Raw genomic sequence first — 21,576 nt, 5'->3', positions numbered from 1 at the left:
TGATTCTTTTGGATCATTAATTTAGATGTCAGATTTGCATGCCTGTGTATCTCTTGTGTCTGCAAACTTGGGTGTAGTTGCTAAAGTTGCAGCAGAATCCCGGTTATTTAAATGTCCTACAGTTTGGAGTTTTGGCTGGGAAACTCCAGTACTGGAAAAAGATGGGAATTTGTGTTTTGCTGGAAACCCTGCCCCCTGGAGTGGGGAGGGGATGCTGCCTTCTGATCTGAAACAGGGAGCTCGGTTCCAAAATTTCTCGGCACAGTACACATTTGAAGGTCCTTAAAAAAATATATATGTTGCAATTGGGGTGTCTTTTGCTGTATTTTGGGAAAAATAATCCTTTAAGCATCCTCTAAATGTCTTTTATTTGTAATTGTACTTTAAGTAGATTCCAAGGTAATTCTGGATAAAAATTGCACCATAAGTAGAAGCATAACTTTCTTAAAAAAGTAGAAAAAGCTTGAAATTCAACTATGATTTAGAAAACCACAGGTTCATATGTATTCCTGCATGAAGAAGCTCCTGTGTAGTTGAACTATTTTGGTATTATTTTGGGTGAAAGTAATTTATCTAACCTTCTGATGCTAAAAAGTTGAAAATTACAAAAATATGAGGTAGAACAATCATTTACCACTTGCTTTTTATTCTTTGCACTGATGCTCTATTTTTTTTCCTTTTCTTCACCTTGACAGTGCTTATACCATGCAGTGTAAAAAAGTGCCACTTATGCTATGAGTGCACTTGATTCTCTGTCTGGATAAGTAGTATTTGAAAAATGTAGAGTATATATTTTAAAATTAAGTGGTGATTTAGTTTGCCTAGGGTAAATGTTATTGCTCCTCTAGTGTGACTGATCATCATACCTCCCCATGTAGGTGAGACCTATTTTTCTTCAGTTTAGTTTATAGCCGGGAATTTCATCTGGTCTTGGTCCTTCCCTGGAATTAGCGAGGTGATGTTTGGATTGCAGACATCATCACAGTGTTTATTTGTTTAATTAAATAAGACATAACAACCAACAGGCCTTTTCCCAGACAGCCTGAAGCAGCCTGGATGTGAGCTTTGCAGTTGTACCTGGTTCTTCAGCTTTGGCTCTCCAGGGCTTTGGGCTGCTGCTCTCCTCTCTGCTTAGTGCAGGTGTCATCCTTCCGAGCGCCTCCTGCGCTTGGGTGAGTGAGGGAGTGTCCTGGTTCAGCTAGGATAGGGTTAAGTTTCACCAGAAGTGGGGAGGGCCAGGTTATTTGATACCATGCTGACATCAGGTGTGGGCACCCAAGCGCAAGGAGAGCATTGGGATGGCTTTTGTCCAGGTCGGTACCCTCACTGCTGTATCCGTGCGGTATATCTCTTGTTCTGTTCATTGTTATTACTGTTATTGTTATCATTGTTGTTCAGTTTGTTATTGTTACACTGTTGTATTAATTTTTTCCTTATCTCAACCCCGGGGTTTGTATCTCATTCCCTATCCTGTCCGGTCCGAGGGTGGGGGAGGGACAGCGGCAGTGTGGTCTTGGGTCCCATCCGGGACTAAACCACCAGAGGGAGGCACCGTGCCTTCCATAGTGTTGCCTCTTCATACCCCTGTGTTTGCAATACAGCACTGATTCTCAATGTTTCGGGTTCATCATGAGGAGTACTATAGAGAAAATATGTTAGTTGTATTTCTTGGTTTGTCTGTAGGTTCATATACTTAAAAATATCTGCTTGCTCTGTTGTGAAGAGATCTTGCAGATTATGTGTCCTGGTTTTGGCTGGGATAGAGTTAATTTTCTTCCTAGTATCTGGTACAGGGCTGTGTTTTGGATTTAGGATGAGAATAATGTTGATAACACGCTGATGTCTTAGTTGTTGCTAAGCAGTGTTTATGCTCAGTCAAGGGCTTTTCAGCTTCTCACCCCTCCCCAGCAGCGAGGAGGCTGGAGGGGCACAAGAAGCTGGGAGGGGACACAGCCAGGACAGGTGACCCCATCTGACCACAGGGATGTTCTATACCATGTGGCGTCATGCTCAGTATATAAACTAGGAGGAAATCTGATTGGGGGATGCTGCTCAGGAATGGCCTGGGCATTGGGTTCCTGGGTATTGAGCATTGTGTATCACTTGCTTCCTATATTCTTTTATTAGTATTAATGTCATTATTATTTCTTTTCCCCTTGTATTGTCCTATTAAACTGTCTTTTTCTCAACCTGTGAGTTTTTGATGTTTTTCTTCTGATTCTCTCTCCCATCTCACCAGGGCAGGAAGGAGTGAATGAGCAGCTGTGTGGTGTTTAGTTGCCAGCTGGGCCTAAACCACAACAATAGGTTTTTGCAGGTAATGGAAATGGCTTTTAATCATAAAATTAATCTGTGAAGAATGATTCAGGCTTTAGCACTGGATTTTTCTCTTGTTTGTGACTTTGATGTGCTGCTTCTCAACATACATGTAGCTGGTTTTCCTCTTGTGTTTGTTTCCTTTATCTACCTGCCTGATCATGTGATTAGTTTTATGTAATGAACCTGAATTTATGATTTTAATGATAAAATATTTTTTCACTCAGTTGCAGTTGATGCCTGTTTCAACCTTTGTTTTCTTTAGCTCCTTTCTATAATAATTTTAATAACCGTTTTAAAGCTGGTTCAAGGTCCTTATGCACTATTAATATACTTACGTTACAGTATTTTCATGGAGTAATCAAGTTTCAAAGCAGTTTTATGTACATTGGATTATTGAATGTCTAGCCAGAGAGGCTGGACAAAAAAGCCATAAGGATAAATAAAGAGCAAGTAAATGAGTTTTGTGTTTTAAGTAATTGAGATGTATAGTTTCATGTATTTCTTAAGCATATGAACTCTGTTTGTTCTCTTGGATATTTCCTCCCATTTAGTTTGCATACATTTAAATGATTGGAAATATTAATTATAAAAATTGGTTTAAGACTTGAGGAGGAAAACTGAAAAAAATGCATACCAATTGTAGATCTAATTAGCTGAGGTTGATTAAAAAATAAATGGCAAGTTGAGGCATCAACAGCAAAGATGAGGCTATCGCCTGAGTTATATTTAACTATTCCAAGTGCAGCAAACAAAAAAGATATGCTCTTTTGTCCTCCTTTTCAAATATGCAAAAGCTAAGGTGAAAATTTAAGTGAATTTTAGGGGAAGAAGTGTCTCATAAATGAATGCTTTTCTTTGATTTATTTTTTCTCTCTTAATTAGCAATGGATGCCATGGAATATGCACAGGTTATGAGACAAGAAGGGAATCAGGATTTCAAAAATGGAAATTACTCTTTGGCCATCAGAAAGTATGATCAAGCTCTACATATGCTCGGTTGTTTAATGCAATGGGTCCAGTAAGTATTTTTGAATGACAAGATGTAAACCATAAGACAAATCTGAAATCTGTACAGTACTACAGTTAACTCAGAAATGTATTTCCTGCCCTGATGTCTGGTTTTCTTGTATCTTTTGTCACACTCTTTTAGTGTACCAGTTTTATAGTTCAAGAGGAATTGCTGTTCCTGACATATGTGGGAGATTAGTTACTGTAATCTGAATATTTTTATATAAGCATCAATTATAAATTAGTGTAATTAAAGCTCAAATTAATTTTCCATAAACCATGTTGGTTTATGTTAAATTATTTATGTTTCTTAGTTGACATACTGACATGTGGATTAATCTTGATGTGATTCTACCATGTACTGGGTCATGTATGTGACCTGTTTTTACTTGGGTCATCTGATTATCTTTAAAATAACTCATGCAGGTTACTTTGTTCTTGTTATTTGGTCATTCTTAGTATTCTCAGATTTGTCAAAAAATAATTTTTCAGCAGAAGAGTTCTTTGGGTATTTCTTTCCAAATGTAGGTCCTTTTCATCAGTTAACATCAGTTGCTAATGCTATTAATGACTGAATAGTTGAGTATTATGTTACCTATTAATACTCATTACTAACTTGTATTAACGCTCTTGTTAACCTGATTTAACACCAGCTATTCATTTATTTTGACTATTAGCCATTTAGACTAAGTAGTAAACTAAGCCTGGAGCATACGCAGGGATTAGGGCTGGGCAAGGACGGTGGTGAGCAGGCTACCTCCAGGGCCTGCCTCTCGTAGGCAGTGGGGCTTCATTATATGTCTCCTTTCCCCTTGCCAGAGGTGGCCTCGTCAGGATTTCCTTGTGTGCAAGAGTGTGCTCTGAACACGTTCAGTGTAGTTGAAACAACCTTAAGAGCGTGTAAATTAGTAGGTAGGAATAAGATGAAGGATGCATCTCTGTGGCACATACTATTTGAGCACAGGCAAGACAAGCTTTACAGGCTCCCCAGTACCCCGTGGGCTGTAGTCCTGTAATTTCTGTGCAGCTCTTTCCAGAAACTCACTTGGATCCAGCAGATGCTTTATATACTTTATTCTCTCTGTAAAATATATTTCTTTATTTCTTAGCCGGTGTAAATGTGGATAATTCTGTTGACTTAATCAACTGGTGATACAGTAAAATGCGTTTAGGTTGGGTTTTGGTGACCAAAATGTGTTTAGCATTTTTTCCATCTATCAGCTTCCATTCAGGTGTCTATTTTCACCTGTTCTTGGCCACTGGCTTTCACTGAGCCATATCTAGGTGTGTCGAGATGGTCTAAACTCTTTATAATTCCTCATACTGCATTATTCCAGTGGGTTGGCTTTCTGCTTCGGAAGAGACCAGGATATCACAAAGGTATCATTTAGGATGTCACTTAAGAGATTTTTTAGCTGATGTTAAAATTATTTTCTACAGCTCCATTTTTACCTCGTAATTTTGTTAGGTGGGTGATACTTCTTTTCTTGTTGCTAACTATAAAGTACAATTAATCTTTTTTCAAACGAATAAACAGTTATGCTAAAAATGTGGTTTTAGGTGTTCCAAGGACATAGCTGTGTTGCATTGCAACAAATCAACTGCGTTGTACAGTCTTGGTAGATGGAGAGAAGCAGTGTTTTCAGCCTACCAGAGTTTACGCTGGGATCCGGAGTATGTTAAGGTATTCAGATGTTAAAGCTGACAGTTTTTGCATGCCTTACTTTGTAAAACAAGTGTCAATATCTGCTTTTTATTGTGTTTTGTTCTTGATGTGTGATAAACAAATACAGCATAAAATTTTGGAATCAGTGTCTGACTCTACATAGTACTTTTAATAAAATGAAGCAGCTCACTTTTGCACCAGGAGGTGCTCGTTCTTTCTGGGTCCCAAAAAGAGAGGCACCAATGCTTTCAAGAAACATAATTGTTTTATTAATATCCCAGACAGGGCGATATCAAGTAATAAAATCTTATGTGCCCTTGTAGTACTGGAGACCCTGGGGTGGTGCAGCACTGGCCAGGCTCTGGCCAGGCCATGGCATGCTCTGCAGATCCTGTCTGTGGTGAGGTTCACTAGCTCTGTGTTCACTTGTGGTCTGGCTCACAGTACAGATCCATCAGTCACTGACAGCAGTCAGGTCTGGGATGGGGACTTAGCTTTGAAGGCTCCCTTGGGCAGTGCGCCCTAATATTCTTTATGTGTTCCTGGGAACAGTACATGGTGCTCAAGGTCATATTGTATTTTCAGTGGACAGAACAATACACTACAGATACACTTGTGATTAAGTACACATTGATTAAGAGCACATTGACTCAAATATTCATTTGTTAGGAATAAGGAGCAGTCGTACAGTATTTCTGATACAGAGGCATACACTTGGATTGGGTTTTATGTACAATAAAATAGTCTTCTGGACTAACCACTACAGACTCCCAGAGACTGTAGTAGAAGATACTTGATTTAGATATGGTAAAATTGCATGCAAATACCAATTTAACTTCATCTGTATTGCAGCATGCCAGCTATCTGGTTTGAACAAATAGACTCCACTGTGACTCTGAGCCAGTACAACCTAGTTTGGTGGTGAATATAAACATGTTTTAGGTGCCATTGGCTGAAGAATCCATGCGTTGTGATAAATACTGCAAAATGCAGTGACATGTAGACATAAACATATATTCTGGATCTTGTGACAAAAAAAAATCCCGTCCAGTGGGGGTTAAAATATAGTTACTTGCTAAAAGTATATCTTTCATCCTGTAGTTATTTTCCAAGTTTTCCATTCCAGGATTTATCTGGGTTGATATCAGTGGCTTATTGTGAATTTCATAGCTTATTGTGAATTTCAAGGGCTGTTTATTACACTTTTTTTGGATGTGTGTGTGAGAAGCTGTAAAAATAGTACTGCATGTCATTTTTATAGCATAACTGGAGAATTTAGGAAAAAAATAATAACATTTTGTTTTGTAGCAAAGATCTCTGAATATTTTCCCAACAATGGTCTTTTTTGTTCTTTTTTTCTCAGGCTTACTATAGAGCTGGCCACTCATTGATCATGTTATCAGAGTCTTATCAGGCGATTTCTATGTTTCATAAAGGTTTGATTCTCCTGAGTGCTTCTGCAGATCGAACTCAAGTTGCTGATTTTGTAGCAGGAATCTTCATAAGTGTGAATGGTAAACTCAAGAGCTTAATTTTTCTAAGACCCTTTCAGTAGTGATGACAATACAAGTCCTTGATAGGTCATCCTTCATGAGATGATTCCTTTGGTCCTTAGTGCCTCAGGTCTCTTTGAGGATTATGAATATGTTGAGAGGCTTATGAATATGTTGAGAGGCCTAATCAAAAGGATGTAGTGAACTTGGTCCAGTTTGTATACAGCAGATGCCAACAGTCCCAAAACACCTTGCAGGGGAGTGTGCTGTCTCACAAGAACATGTCGACTGTGGAACAGTTAGAAAACATCAAAATTCAGTCAGGGAGACAAGACTGGACATTTGGAGCTCCCAGCTCCAAAGACTTTAGTGGTTTTTGTCCATACTACTCTGCTTTTCTCCTAGCTAGGTAGATTTGAAAATAGTTAGAAGATACTCAGCTTAATCTTGAATTTACAGTGCAGTGTATTCCAGTGTAGGGCACCTTCCCTCATCTAGTAACGAGCAACAATAAAAAGAGGGAGTTTGGCCTTTCTGTTGTATAGTGTGGGTTTTTCTGAGCAATGTCCACACTGTGTCTCCCTGCCCTCTCCTCAGTCTTTTCTCTACTTGCTTGTTTGTCTGGTTCACAGGCTTTGTCTGATGGGGCCTGTAGGCTTGCCAGGAGATTTTGGGTTGTGCCCCTGCTGCATTTACTTAAACTTGTAGCCCTGTGTTAAGGATCTTGATTAGTTTTAGCAGCGTCCATAGGTGGAAGAACTGCTACAGGGGTCACAAGGTCTTGGGACTTAAATGTGTTTCTTGAGGGCAGGCCATAGTTTTTTTTTTCCCTTGTTTAATGAAGACTGGGTGCTAATAACAGTGCCATATCAGTTGGGAGGCCAGGATATTTAAGCTCTCATTTGGCATTCTGATGGGTTTTAATCAGTGCTAATATTGTCACTGTGCAATGGTGTAATTTATTGTGCAATGAAGTTGGAGACCCCCAACTTTAAAAGTGCTGTGTATACTAAAGAATTTTATTGATTGCCTTATCTTGCAGATGAACGAGTCTTTCCACAAACTTTTTCCCCTGCATATGATTATATTTTCAGTGCAAGGTTTGATGCACTGATTTGGCAAGCGGTGATAGAAAGGTTGGCCCAGAAAGGAAAGTGGCGGGTAAGTCTGCTGTTGTGTTACCTGCTGCGGCTCATGTTCTTACCTCTTCAGGGTAAGCTTGTTTTGCCTTTAAAATCTAAACTAATGAATGTTCATTGTTCCCTGGTTCAAATGTCTTGATTTTTTAAGACTTGAAAAATACTTTCAGTGATAAATAATTTCTGAAATTGATTTCTTGAAGGAATACAATGAACTTGAAATCCCACTTCTCTCTTGCTGTTGTCTCCGTTACAGTTATGGTGCCATCTAGAGTCATTATTTTTGAAAGAAATCAGAGGGAAAAAAAAACATGTTTATTTGTGGTCCTTTTTCCTTCTGTATGACAAGCTGGATATTTGAAGCTGTCTGTGAAAGACCCACAAATAAAGGAGTATCCCAGTGCAAGTACATGGTTGTTGAACAAAACCAGATCTTTTAGAAAAATCAGAAAGTGAATCACCAGAAAATATTTTAATCCTCTTCTCTATAGTGACTTTTTTTTTTCCTTTAAAAAAAAAAAAAGGATCATTGTCACAGTTACACCTGTACTGAATGTTGGTGGTGAGGTGGTGGCAGTGGGGTCTGCAGGGGCCTCTGGGAGGAGAGGCTGGGTGGCCCCGTGCCAACACGGCCTGTTCCAGCCGGCTCCAGTGACCCCACGGGCCTGGCTGAGCCCCTCAGCCATGATAGTGGTGCCTCTGGGAAAGTGTGTCTTTAAAAAGGGTAAAAACACTGCCTGACAGAGTGAGGGGGCAAAAATAAGAGAAACAGCCCTGTGCACACCAGGGTCGGAGGAGAGGCAGGACGTGCTCCAGGCCCAGAGCAGGAGTTCTCTTGCAGCCTGTGGAGGGACCATGCAGGAGCAGGTTCCTGACAGGAACCACAGCCCGTGGAGGACCCACGCTAGAGGAGGGAGTGATGGAGAGGGATTGCTATGGACTGACCACAGCCCCGTGTTCCCCATCCAACTCCCGTAATGTGGGCAGGGACATCTTTCACTAGATAAAGTTCTTTAAAGCCCCGTCCAGCCTGCCCTTGAAAGTGACCAATGATGGGACATCCACATCTTCTCTAGACAACCTGTTCCAGTGTATCATAAAAAATGTTTTCCTTATGTCCAGTTTAAACCTACTTTCTTTCAGGTTAAAACCATTGCCCTTTGTCCTATCACTACAGGCCTTGTTAAAAAGCCTTTCTTACAAGACTTCTTTATGTATTGAAAGGCCTTATTGCAAAAAAGTCTCCCTGGAGCCTTCTCTTCTCCAGGCTGAACAACCCCATCTCTCTCAGCCTGTCATCATAGAGGAGGTGTTCCATCCCTCCGACCATTTTTGTGGCCTCCTCTGCACTTGCTCCAACAGGCCCATGTCTTTCATGTGCTGAGGACCCCAGAGCTGGATGCAGTACTGCAGGTGGGGTCTCACCAGAGCAGAGTAGAGGGAGGGTGTCACCTCCCTCAACCTGCTGGCCACACTTTTTTTAATGCAGCCTAGAATATGGTTGGCTTTCTGGGCTAAAAGTACACATGGCCAGCTCATATCCGATTTTTCATCCACTAGTATCCCCAGGTCCTGCTCCATGGGGCTGCTCTGAGTCCCTTTATCCCCCAGTCTGTATTGATACTGGGGATTTCCCTGACCCACATGCAGGACTTTGCACTTGGCCTTGTTGAACTTCTTGAGGTTCACATGGGCCTGCTCCTCAAGCCTGTCAAGGTCCCTATGGGTGGCATCCTGTCCCTCGAGCATATCAGCTGCATCGCTCAGCTTGGTGCCATCTGCAGGCTTGCTGAGTGATTGAGTGCACCGTGCAATCCCACTATCCATGTCACTGATAAAGATATTATATAGTACAGGTCCCAGTATGGACCCCTGAGGGACACCATTCGTTACTGGTTTCCACTTGGACACTGAGCTATTGACTATAACTCTCTGGATGCAGCCATCTAACCAATTTGTTATCTGTCCAATAGTCCATTCATCAAACCCATATCTTTCCAATTTAGAGCTAAGAATGTTATGGGAGATTGTATCAAAGACCTTACAGAAGTCCAGGTAGATGACATCCATATTTCTTCCCTTATCCTCTGGTGAAGCTAGGTGGGATTTCAAGGAGCAAGTTAAAGTTTTTAGGGAAACAGAAAATGGAAAAAGATATAGTATGCATTTCTTGCTTTCTGCTCAGGATGTTGGAATAGCTAGGGAGTCTTATGCCCATGAATGTGAAGGTCCATTTCTAAAGCAAAGGGTTACTTCCAAGGGCTATTGGAGAGACTTTTAGGGCCTGTCCTTTCTACATGTTTTTTATTTCTGAGGAAACTTTCATTGGTCAAAACCCACAGTCCACTGTATATTACATTCATTCAGTTGATAAATGGAGAGATTCAATAAACTGTTACAATCTTTTTTAAAGATCTGAAATGTTGTTATCCCTGATTTACTTTCCTACAAGACCTGATGAGGCAGTGAAAGACAAAGTTTTTAAGTGTGCTTATAAGATCTCTAATGTGTTTTTTTTTCCAGTCTTGTCTGTTCTTGTTGTCTGAGAAGAAAGAATTGCCCACCAATCTCAGAGTCAACCAGTTATCACTGAAGAATCTCTTTGAGGTTAAGTAGCATCCTTTTTTTTTTTTTCTTGTGTCTAGTTCTACTTCCTGTTTACTTTAGTGAGAGATTTTCCATATTGTGTGCAAGGCTAAAACATATCAAAGAGAAATAAAATGGAAAATAATATATGGACTTTGTATGATTATGTTAAATCATCTATTTTGTGCCTTTTCATGTGAAAATTTTTTTAACTCCCTAATTTGCATAATTTCTGTATGTAATTTAATATTTCCTTTACTTTGATCAAAAGAAGACCTCTTCCTCTCAAGTATAGCAAGCTATTCATGTCAAGCTGGTAACCTGACAATTTAATGCTAAAAAATGTCTGACATCAGTTAAATTGGATGTATTTTCCAACTAGGAGAACTTATGATATACGTGGGTTAGGGTATTTTTATACTTTGCTATCCTGTCTCTGGACTGCTTCACAGTGCTGGGTATGATTACAGGGAGTTGAACCTGGGTGCAGTGTTGGAATTTTCCTTTCCGTCAATGCCCCAAATTTTTGGTAGGTTGCTTTATACCTAGGCAACAACTGCTAAACTTTCTTCCTAAAGGCTCTGACACTTTACAAATGACTCAGAGGATTTTGGCAAGATGTAAACATGTCGTCATAGACCCAGGAGTCACAATTCCTAGTGCCTTTCGCTGAGACAATGGCATCTGCAGACAGCAGAATTTGATTTTTATGTTGCTCTTCTGAAACTTGTTCTTTTCTTTGTCAAGTGACATCTTCCTCATTTTGTGTAGCGTTTGGGAACCTCCATAACTTTCTATACTGGCAGGATTGCCATGCTCCCACATACTTTGGTACAGGTTGGCTGTGCCTGCCTAGTGCATGTGCCGTGCCAGCACACTGGTACACCCCAGGGGCTCTGCCCACATCGCCCTGTGAGCCACGTGGCCTTGTAGGGCTTGCCTTTGGCCATGGGTGTCCTGCCAAAATGCTTTGAATGCATGAAGGGGTGTGCAGCCACTGCTTCTGGCCCCTTGGGAAACAGGGTGTAGCTGAAGGCTAACTGTAAGGCAGGAGCTACTGGGAGTTCACCAGCTCTGCAACTCGGGAGCAACTGGTGTTCATAGCAGTAACATACCAATTTTCTAAAGGCATCTCACAATGTGTGTGTCTGTTACCACACAGTGGATGCCCAGCCTGTTGCAACTGCAGTTAGGTTTCTTACGGACCACTAAAAAATTCTCTGTATCCATTTCTTTGGTTTTATTCTTCCATTTCTTTCTGTGTATAAGTTAATTAACTATAGTTCGGCTGTAAGTAACCTACTTCTAAAAGGTATGGTTACACATTAATTGAGAAATTCCATTGGGCTTTATGCTGAAGTATGCTAGATTTCTTACAGCACTGTTTTTCCTGATGGAAGCTTTAGAAGATGTTAACTGCAGGCAACACAGTACCTTTGCTTGATATTTACTGACTGGCAAATAAACAGTTCAGGGCATATTGATGGAATATAACAGAATTTGCCATTTGGCTGTTGCTTTTGTCATAATAATTTCAAGTTGAGGCTTTTTCCATCAATGCATTTCAGTTAGGTGCCTGACAGAGTGAGCAGGAGTAATTCTGAAAAATAAGGGTAATGCAAAGAAAACAAGTTGACATTTATTCGTAGGCTTGTTTATAATGATAGCAGAAGAATTAGTGGATGAATATATGCAAGCATGCCTTGGTTAGCTATCATTAAGCAGGTATGCTGTGTTAGTGCCTGCAGAGTAGCCCATATGGGACTTCAGCTACTCGTCATCATCCCTCATGTGTTTACTTGGATCTCTGTGGGAAGGGATGGTGGTTCAGGGTTTGGTCCTGGATCAGCCAGGCCCATGGCCAGGCAGCAGCATGGCTGTGGTGGGAACAAAGGCATGAGAGCCTCAGCTTAAAGCAGCTCCCGAGCAAAGGTGCCCACTGCCACTGCTGTGGTTTGCAGCTCTTAGCAGCACCCTGTCCTGGGGCACAGCAGCAAAGTGGTCCTGCAAGGGGTTAATGTGCTTCTCACACTAATGGTAAAGTGTGGCAGCACAGTAGAAGACACATGTAGGGTGTCTTAGCAAAAAATCTTCCTTTCTAGGCAAGCAAATCAAGATGCTTCACCGAGAGAGGAGGATAAAAGTGCATTTGCAAAATAGGATGGCCTTCATTATTGAATTGGCCCCATCAGTCTTAGCTGTTGTAGTGGGTTTATTGTACATGTGGAAGACTGAAAGAATCAAGACAAAAGATCCCTAAGCACTGCTTCTCTTTTGCAGAAATTAGAAAATATGGCTTTCTGACAACTCAAACTTCCACTGCTGCCACTACATTCTCCCTGTAATTTGTTGTATTTTGATTTTGTAACTGTGCGCAAACAGTAATTCTTGCCAGTCAAAATTTGTCATGAGGTGTTAGAAAAAAAGATTTATTTGTGGATGTTGGAAGCATGTGTGAAGACTGCTATTTAAAAAGATGACTGGCACAAATGGAGAAATTATGTCTGAACGCTGTTTCCGACCACCCCCTCATGTCCTGATCCTTCTGGCATATTGTCTCAATTTCTGTCTGAGCTTCCTCTACCCACCTCCAGAGATCCCCATATTACTGTACCCCTTGTAGACTGTGCTTCATGTTCATTAAGTCTTTGCTAGAAGATCCTTTTTCAGTTCAGCTGTCTTCTGCTCAGGCTATGTGCTTCCAGTTCTTGGTTTGTAAACTTTCCTTTAAATTCCATACTTTTATCAAATCACCTTCTAGGAATTTACCTGGCCAAAATTCTATCTGCTGTGCTCTTTTGTGTGAGCAGTTGTATTATCATTGTTGTCTTAATAGTGCTAGATGCTTCATGAGCTGGATGAGAGTAAGGCTTTTCCCTGCTCTACATCCATGGGGCTCCTGAGCTGTAAAAAGTCTGGTTGTCAAGAGTTCTGCAAACTTCCTTCTAGTCTCCCTTTTCTCAGTTTCAAGTATTTATCCAGCCTTTTCTTGCTTTGGGGTAACTGCCTGCATAAACTGCCTCATGCAAGCTTAAAAGGCGCAATATCCAGTTAGAGCGATATGTGCACTGAGATACAGCAAGTGTAAGGCAGAAAGTTGCAGTCAATTACAGAGAAGAACTATAGAAATACATATTATAAAACAGACTTTAGGTTCAGTGCTGTTCAGAGCAGGACAAGATTCTTTTTAAGATTCATGAACATCTTGCATGAGAAGAGTATTTGTTTTGAGCTTCTACTGGAATTGTTACATATATCATAAATGCTTCATTTTACAGTGGATATGGTTTGAATGTTTTTGTTCTACTGATTCTTGCAATGAAAACTATGGAAATAGGATTAAAGAGGGAAATGCCTTTTGGGTATGTAAAAATAATGTGTTATAATTCTCTTTGTTATCAGACTTCTGAGTTGTATGGGCATGGTGAGAAGATGCAAGAAGTAGCGGAGTTAGTCAAGTGGCTTATTTCCATCGGGGCGAAAGTTGAAACCATTGGATTGTATCTGCTTCATGCTGTTATCAGACTGTGTATCAAAGCAAGTGAGTGACATCTGCAGCTAAAATAAAACAATGGTGGCGGTGGCCTTCATCAGAGAACTTACTGCTAGAGCTTTTTAAAATTTGTAAAGTAATGAGGTCAGATTGTCTAGGTATAACCTTGCATGTGCCAATAAGGCACTGTTTTAAAAATGTTGTAAAGACTTTCTGATCATCTCTGCCTGATAGTGGTACAAACCTAACATGTTTGTTCTTCTCTGTGGTTTGAAGCGAAAGTGTGATTGATTTGGGTCTTTCATAACCTGAATATATCAGCTTTCATGAAAAAACAGTATTTCTTCCTGCCACCTCAGTGTGGAGCAACAATTTCTGTATGTACTAAAGAGTCATGAGTCAACCTCAGATTTGCACTTGATGCAAGTCAGTGAGAATGTGGCATCATGTCTCCCACAGTGCAGCCAGCTCTTACCATGATTTTCTTTCACATATTTCATCCTTCTCTTACTCCCCATCTTTGAGAAAAGGTTTTGTACAGATGCATCTTGCCCCACTCCATGGGGGGAAAAAAACAGGATCTGTTTCTTTTGTATCTCTGCTTACCATTTATAACAAGTGGGGTTTTTTTTATCATTCCAGGAAAGAACCATCTTTTCAGGTGGTTACTGACTCAGAGGCCAGACTTGAAGGATAGGATCAACCAGCAAGACAGAGATGGATGCACCCTCCTGCATGTTGTGGCATCTTCCAGTGAATATTCCCAGAAACGCAGTAAATACTTTTTTTTTTTGTGTGTGTGTGTGTATGGTGTTTGTTTTCATATGGAAAAATGAACAGTGGAAGAAAACTTTAGACCCTGGTGTTTAATGTTTCATGCTAAGTAAGAAAACGAAAATGAGAAAGTCCTTTTGTCTGAATGTAGACTTTGTAATGATAACTAATATTTAAACATTTCAACAATACCCTTTAATATTTGTATACCTCATTCGTGAGCATTTTCTTTACTCTTTGGTTTGACTCGTTATGGTATTCCCACGAGTATACTTCAGTTTTTAGAGTCAGAAGTTACCTTTTAAAGTTTGATTGCCCTTAAAATCATATTAGACCACCGGGAGACATATCCTGTCCTTTTAAATAGGTGAAGATTTAAAACCTAAGTAGCAGTATACCTTGTCAGAGAAGGAAAATGAGATGCTTTCCTTCACATTTTCTATGGGATTTCTTTTATGTTAACTTGACCTGACTTTTTTTCTTGTATGTTTTACTCTGCCCACTAGGTGGCAACAGGAAATAAGCATCAGCGCCAAGGTAACACCAGACTTTAGGTCATTAAATGCCTTGACGTTCTCTTGGTTGTCTTTAATATGAATGAAAAGTGCACAACCTATTATCTGAATAATTTAATTTTCCAGAAGAGTGTAACACAAATTTTGCAGCAATTCCATCTGTTGCTAAAAGACTCCTGCATTTCCAGAAGAGGCTGTAAAGTTTATTTCTTTAGACTTATATACTATATATGTTTTCTATAGAGTGTATATATATTTATTTATTAAATTTTATGTCTTTATATAGTGTATGTATAAATATCTAAACATACTATATATTCACTGGCACAGGCTGCCCAGAGAAGCTGTGGCTGCCCCCTCCCTGGCAGTGTTCAAGGCTAGGTTGGACAGGGCTTTGAGCAACCTGGGCTAGTGGAAGGTGACCCTGCCCATGGCAGGGGGTTGGAACTAGATGATCTTTAAGGCCTCTTCCAACCAAACCATCCTGTGATTGTATGTATAGAGAGTATATTTATGAAAATATATAAATATACATATAAGAATAAACCCTTGCACCCATCGGTTAACATAAAATAATCCCTAAAGTAGCTTGAATGATAAGGCTTAGTCAAAGCAAGACATTTGTGTTAGCCTGCATTATTTTTCCTCGTCTAGATTTTGCCTTTGGCATGTGCAGTAACAGAGGCTGTGTGCTGTGGTGGTGTGCCTAGGGGACATGTGGTGGTCTAACACTTATTTGCTCACCATCGCTCAGTCTTCTCCTGTGCGACTCAGTAGTTTGGTGCTCCTGCATTCTCCCAGCTGTTCTGAGGACATGGCTTATAGCAAATGTACCTCTTTAGAGGCAAGAGGAGTACAGGCAGCTGCCTGCAGGGCTATAAAGGTTCCCCTGGTAGTGCAGTGTGACCTACTAAGAAGTGAGCGTGTTGTTAGATACTGTGTTGAGGCTTTAAATCACCATTATATTTTCTGTGTTTGTGCGTAATCTGTAATACTTGTTGTGAAATGCTGTAGAGAATAGTAGATCCTGTTGAAAGCGATGGCACCTACCATTAGTCAAACTAGACATCTTTGTTATAGGGCTTATTACCAAGAAAATCATGTGTTATATGTTGCATAGGAAAGAAAATCAGTGCCTAGCTGTGTATATTCATGCCTGAATATGTGAAATATTCTGGTTTATTGAGTCACCTTCCAAACAGTAGCAAAATCCCTTGTTTTGTTTTTTTCTTTATGTACAGAGCAGTTTGCCTAGAGCCCGGAGAACCGGGTTGGGGCATAAGGGAGGAGGTGAATTCCACATACTGCCTCTGGCCGGTGAGATACTTATGAGGCACCCAGTCACTTTGTGTTTCTGTGCTCCCATTTCCCAGTTAATAGTAATGAAGATAGAGTTTTAATTTTTTTGAAGGGGTTTCTTTTGGAGAAAAATACCTAACAATACCTCATTCTTATGACACTGGAAACATTTAGATTTTTTTTTTTCTTTTTAAATTAAAATTATGCTAGAAATTGTTCCAGGGAATTAAATGTACAAAAGGAAACAGAACAAAACCCCTTAACTATGAGAATTATTCTTCCTCTAATGTTTATTCATGTAATGTTTTAGGCCAAGCAGAAGATGTGATCATGCTCCTGAATTATGGGGTCGATCCCACTGTTCCGGATGCACGGTCAAGATATGTCATAGATATCTTGAAAAAGAACAAAAACTTTGATGCTGTAAAAGCAGTCAGCAATCACATTGAGAAACATGCTTCCTCTCAGAAACGGACAGGTACTGTATAGACTGTGTGTTTTTCCTGTTTTAAAAATTGCATCCTTTAGATACAAAATTATTTCATTTGTAATTGGTAATAGCAGGTGGGTTTTATGGAACTTTGCCTATGAGTTGTTACCCTGATCTCCTATCAATCAATAATGAACGTTTGTCCATGCCTGAAGGTGTCCGCTGTACAGCTGATGTTCTTAGTATGCCATGCAATAAGTAACTACAAATTGCTCTAAGTTACTATAAGCTGCTGGGTTTTTTTTCTAATCCTTTATGTGAGGCTCCCCCTGCCATAGAAGCTGCTTCTTTTTGAAGCTTTTTCAAATTTAAGCTCTTACCTTCACTTTATTTTTTTGAAAATTAAACGTTTTATTATAAAATTGGTGGCATATTTAAAATGCCTTCAATAACAAAAAATATTGAAAAAAATGAGAAGTCTGAAATGTTGAATATGTGAGTGAAAAGTTGCTAGTATTTTTGAAAAAAGAATAACATTTTAGAAAGAGCTCTTTGTTCACAAAGTTTTAGTCATTTTTGATCTATGTCAGTGATATGCAGCTAAAACTGTATTACTTGGAAAAGTTTTTATCTTCTGCACATGTTAAGGGACAAAAGAAGCAGAGCAGACTGTTGAACTAAAACTATGAGAGCCTCCCATAACCAAAACAGGGGTGCTAAAATTTAGTTATGCACTTGAAGTATGGGGAAACTTCAAAGTGCATTTTCAAAATCATTGATGATACTTCTAGGCAGTTTGCAGAGGACCTGTTGTCGTATAGAAAGACATAATTGTCCCAGTGCTGATATGAAATTTCACGAACTGGAGTGATAAACTGGTTTCCGGTCCACCTTTTTATAATGGCCTGTCAGTTCTGAAAAGGATTTTGATTTGTCTGGTTTCTTTATAATTTTCCATTCTGTAAACTAATGTATCAAGTGTGATTGCCCAAATAATGGGAATTTCCACTTCCATGCCAATAATTGAGAATGAGAAAACATAAAATTTGTACAATAACACCCCAGTGTGATAGTATCAAGACTGGCTAACCCTGACATAGTTTCTTGTCTGCCCTAACCAATGGAGCACACCTGGGCTGCTGGTACTGCAGCATGGTCAGAGAGATGCTAATTGGGGCAGGAAATGGGGAGCTGTCTACCCTCAGGACTGGAGGGTCTCTGCAGGATGCACCTTCTTGGCAGCACGGTGCTACAGCTTGGTTGCTACTCACATCCTAGTTCTGAAAGAGACTGTAGTGGGCCATAGACACTTCCAGCAGAGGATCCAGTTGTAGGAGACCATTCAGAGAAGTTCTTGTGAGTGTCTGCATGAGAACTGACAGATTGGTTGGTGAGGTAAGATGTTCCTGCAGGACTTTGAGGTTCAGAAACTAAGGAGGTAGATTCTGAAGCTGATCTTTTCAAGCCATGGTTTAGACTGCTGTTTAAAAATGTCCCAAGCATGGACAGTGATCATCTTGAAAGCATTTCTTCAGTACAGTCTTCCTGAAATGGCTTGGTGCCTGATCTGCTTGTTTTCCCTGGCACTAACCAACCAGAACTTTAACGTAACACCTGTATTAGCAATATTACTCCATTAGCGCAAAGCATAACCTTTTCAAACCAGGACTTGATCGTCCTGTGCAAATCTCAAAGCACAGATGAAGCAAAAGACTGCATAACAGATCAAATAGGCAAAAAAGCAAAGTTTTCATGTGTGTATTGCATGTGAGTTTACTGGAAAGCACTGGGTTTCATTATACTTGCATCTTATGGCTCTAGGCAAACAGATTCCCACAGTTTCTCCTTCTTTACTGTAGAAACCTCTGCTCTGGAGAAGGTCTTAGTCCAGTGGTTCTCAGTTACGAGGTTAACACCAGTACCCCTGTGGTAGTAAACTCTTTGGCTGGTGTTGGAGGTAGCTAAGCCTGTCTTCTGTAGTATTTTTTTTTTTTTTTTATATTGGCAATGCATAGCCCACAAGAGTCTTCTAGGCTTAGTGCAAAATGAGAGTCTGGAGAATAAGCCACTGCTTTATAGGTAACAGTTTGAGGTTAGTCCTCATTGGTAAAAAAATGACCAACCTGTGTCTCTTTGTCCTAAAGGGTAAAGCTACTGTATTGTTTGGTCTTTGATATACTAGAATTCCTCAAGGCTTTTAGGATTGTCAGGCCAAGTCTTTCAGTTTTTATTTAAGGGCATTTATTGGGATGGAATTTAAGAGCTGCCATTGCCATTGCTTAAGTGTCTCTTAAACTTGTATGTCATTTTGATATGGTGGGGATTTTTTTGTTTTGTTTTTTTTCTTTTAAGAGGAAAAATTAATTTTATGGCTGTATGTCTTTGCGCTGAGGAATCAGGCAAGCTCAGGACATCTGATTAAAACTGTATGCTGAAAGCATTACTGGTTTTAGTCATCTACTCTAAAAACTCTGAACAATGATATCACTGTGAAGCAGCAGTGTCCTGACTCATGCAGATCAACTTGTGAACTATACCATTTTCAATCTAGTGTATTATGCTAAAGACTGTTTTTTATGAGTGTATCAAATATACTTTGGAATATGAAATCCATCACAGTGCTGTCTTTGGCAGTAAGAGTTTCAGCCATCTGATTTTAACCTGCCACTACATGATTCTTAGAGCCCTGAGATGTAACGTATTACAGTCCTGCCCTGAAGACATGCCAGTAAGGAGCTGGATTTTCAATTTCTGTAATATTTTGCAGGAGGGAGTGAAAGCAGAGCCATAGCTGATACAGATTCTTTCCTGGATGTTCTTGAACAGTTCGTCCAGTTCTACAGGTTTGAAAATGGAGCACATCTTAAAAATGTATTGAAGGAAGATGCAGTTAAGCAGTTTCTGAAACTGCTGTCGTCTGTGCATGGTACAGTGAGTTTCCATTTCTCCCCTTCACAAAACTTAATTGCTGTGAAAAATGTCTTTGATGCTAACATACAGTTTTTGCTCATTTACCCTTTCTTTCCCTTGTTTCTGCAACTGATATTACTGGAACAATGTGTTTTTACTTAATTTTACTGTTGTGTTTTGCACTTAGAACCACCAGAATATGCACAAAAATTCAGTATGATGAAAAAATGTTCAAACTTATTTGGCTGTCAGCATAAGGACGGAAGGATGCAAGAGTTGCATTTTGCTGTTCTGTACTTTTAATTTAATGAGTTAATTATTCTGAAATTACAGTGAGATGGATTTTATTATGTGACTTTGAGTGAGTTATGTTGTCTTGACTGTCTTGCAGAAATCCCTGCAGGGGTGGTTTGTAACATCTCCCATGCCTGTGCTAACAGCTTCATAAAACAGTTGCTGGAGAAGCAAATGTGGCATAAAGTTTTGCTGCTGCTAACAGGGAAGGCCAGTGGGGAAGAGCCATCAGGTGGAGGACTCTTCAAAAACTGCAGTCTCTCAGATGTTGACATTGGCAACATTATCCAGCGGTGTGATAGAGCGGATAAGCAAGTGCACCTCATAAGATGCTTGATTGAACGAGGAGGTGAAAAACTGCAATATTAATGTATTCTAAAAGATCCGGTATTTTATTTGGCATGTTTGGAACAACATAGCTTCAAAAATACCAACACATGGTTTTTGTAGCTCTGTATAAGTGCCGCAGCTTGTTGGAGGGCAGTCCATTGGCTGCATCTGCTGCGTGCCACCATGGGAAAGCTAGTAAGGCTACAGGGGATGAAAGATGTTTTTCAAATGAAATTTGGCTGTCAGGATTAGTAAAAGGCCAAAGATTATTGTTGCTCCTTTGCTTGTAGTCTCTTTGGTTTTTAATTTCTCTTGATTTCAGCCACAGTATTATCCTGATAGAAACTGTAAGCCACAGTCTTTGGGTTCAGTCTGTTGTTATGTTACAAGTAATTGACTACTTCAGTGATTTCAAAGGCATGACCAGATGTCTTTCTTTTTTTAGCTAGTGTAGACATCATCATTTTTTCTTGTTTTGCATGGGGTTTATTCCTAGGATTACCCTGGCATTTTTCATTTCATCTTATAGCTTGATGTTAGCTATAAATTATGGGCACACAGTCCTGGTGCAGCCTTGTGAGTGCCAGAGGTGCAAGGAGGCTTGTTTTGGTCAGTGACTGACTGACTTGAAGAAGATATGTTCTGGCCTTTCTGTCTTCCTATCACAACAGGAGGACTGGTTGCTCAGTTTAATGGGAGATAAGAGGAGATTCTGAAGATTTTCTTAGTCAAAAAATCTTTAACAGATATATGTAAAAAACTGACCAAAAAAAAAGTCACCTGCTCAGGAATCAGCATGTACCTTCATCTGTTTAGAACTTTCTGTAGTTTATAGATCTGGCGTATCAGGTTTAATCCCTGCTATTTTCATGTCCTTCACACCAGCTCTGCCAGATGGGATTGGAACCAACTCTGAAATACCGCTGCAAGTATGCCTCAGAAAGAATTATTTTGAACTGGTATATTTGCTGCTGACCAAAGGTGCAGACCCTCAAAACGTCTCCATTGCACAAGGAGATACTCCTTTGCATGCTGCGGTTTCGATCTGTTTAAATAGCAGAGGTAAGGCTTTTGTGTGTCCAGGCCTGAGGGACACAAAGAGCACTAGCAGATGTGCACTCAAACAACATCAGCTGTTGAAAACATCACCAATTCTTACCTGTCCAGCCCACTGCTCCTTCTGCTGCTGTTTACTGATGTGGTAGCAGATCAGGGTATCTCAGCCCCCAGAGTTTGCAGGCCAGAGGATACCCACCGTCTTTGTTAAGCTGATGTGTTCTGATTTCTGGTTGCAGTGTCTGGGACTATGAAGAGAGTTAA

At 40.0% G+C, this 21,576-nt stretch overlaps 1 protein-coding gene across 2 annotated transcripts in view; it reads left to right on the top strand.

The window, feature by feature from the left end:
* The first annotated feature begins 2,267 nt into the window (after window positions 1–2,267).
* The window catches only part of TRANK1 (tetratricopeptide repeat and ankyrin repeat containing 1), a 46,394-nt gene continuing 27,085 nt past the window's right edge, over window positions 2,268–21,576 (top strand). For both annotated transcript variants that reach the window (XM_026843884.1, XM_026843883.1), the window contains exons 1-12: window positions 2,268–2,317; window positions 3,202–3,337; window positions 4,888–5,011; window positions 6,357–6,507; window positions 7,529–7,647; window positions 10,149–10,232; window positions 13,614–13,752; window positions 14,347–14,478; window positions 16,603–16,770; window positions 19,490–19,648; window positions 20,024–20,275; window positions 21,142–21,318. In XM_026843884.1, the coding sequence (XP_026699685.1) occupies window positions 3,204–3,337; window positions 4,888–5,011; window positions 6,357–6,507; window positions 7,529–7,647; window positions 10,149–10,232; window positions 13,614–13,752; window positions 14,347–14,478; window positions 16,603–16,770; window positions 19,490–19,648; window positions 20,024–20,275; window positions 21,142–21,318 (1,639 nt within the window). In that variant the 5' untranslated portion in view covers window positions 2,268–2,317; window positions 3,202–3,203. The remainder of the gene's footprint in view (window positions 2,318–3,201; window positions 3,338–4,887; window positions 5,012–6,356; window positions 6,508–7,528; window positions 7,648–10,148; window positions 10,233–13,613; window positions 13,753–14,346; window positions 14,479–16,602; window positions 16,771–19,489; window positions 19,649–20,023; window positions 20,276–21,141; window positions 21,319–21,576) is intronic.

The sequence above is a fragment of the Athene cunicularia genome (genome assembly GCF_003259725.1).
Source record: "Athene cunicularia isolate RWA chromosome 2 unlocalized genomic scaffold, athCun1 chr2_part2, whole genome shotgun sequence".
NCBI lineage: Eukaryota > Metazoa > Chordata > Aves > Strigiformes > Strigidae > Athene > Athene cunicularia.
The sequence above is the reverse complement of the archived record's forward strand: the minus strand, read 5'-3'. Positions and strand labels throughout refer to the sequence as shown.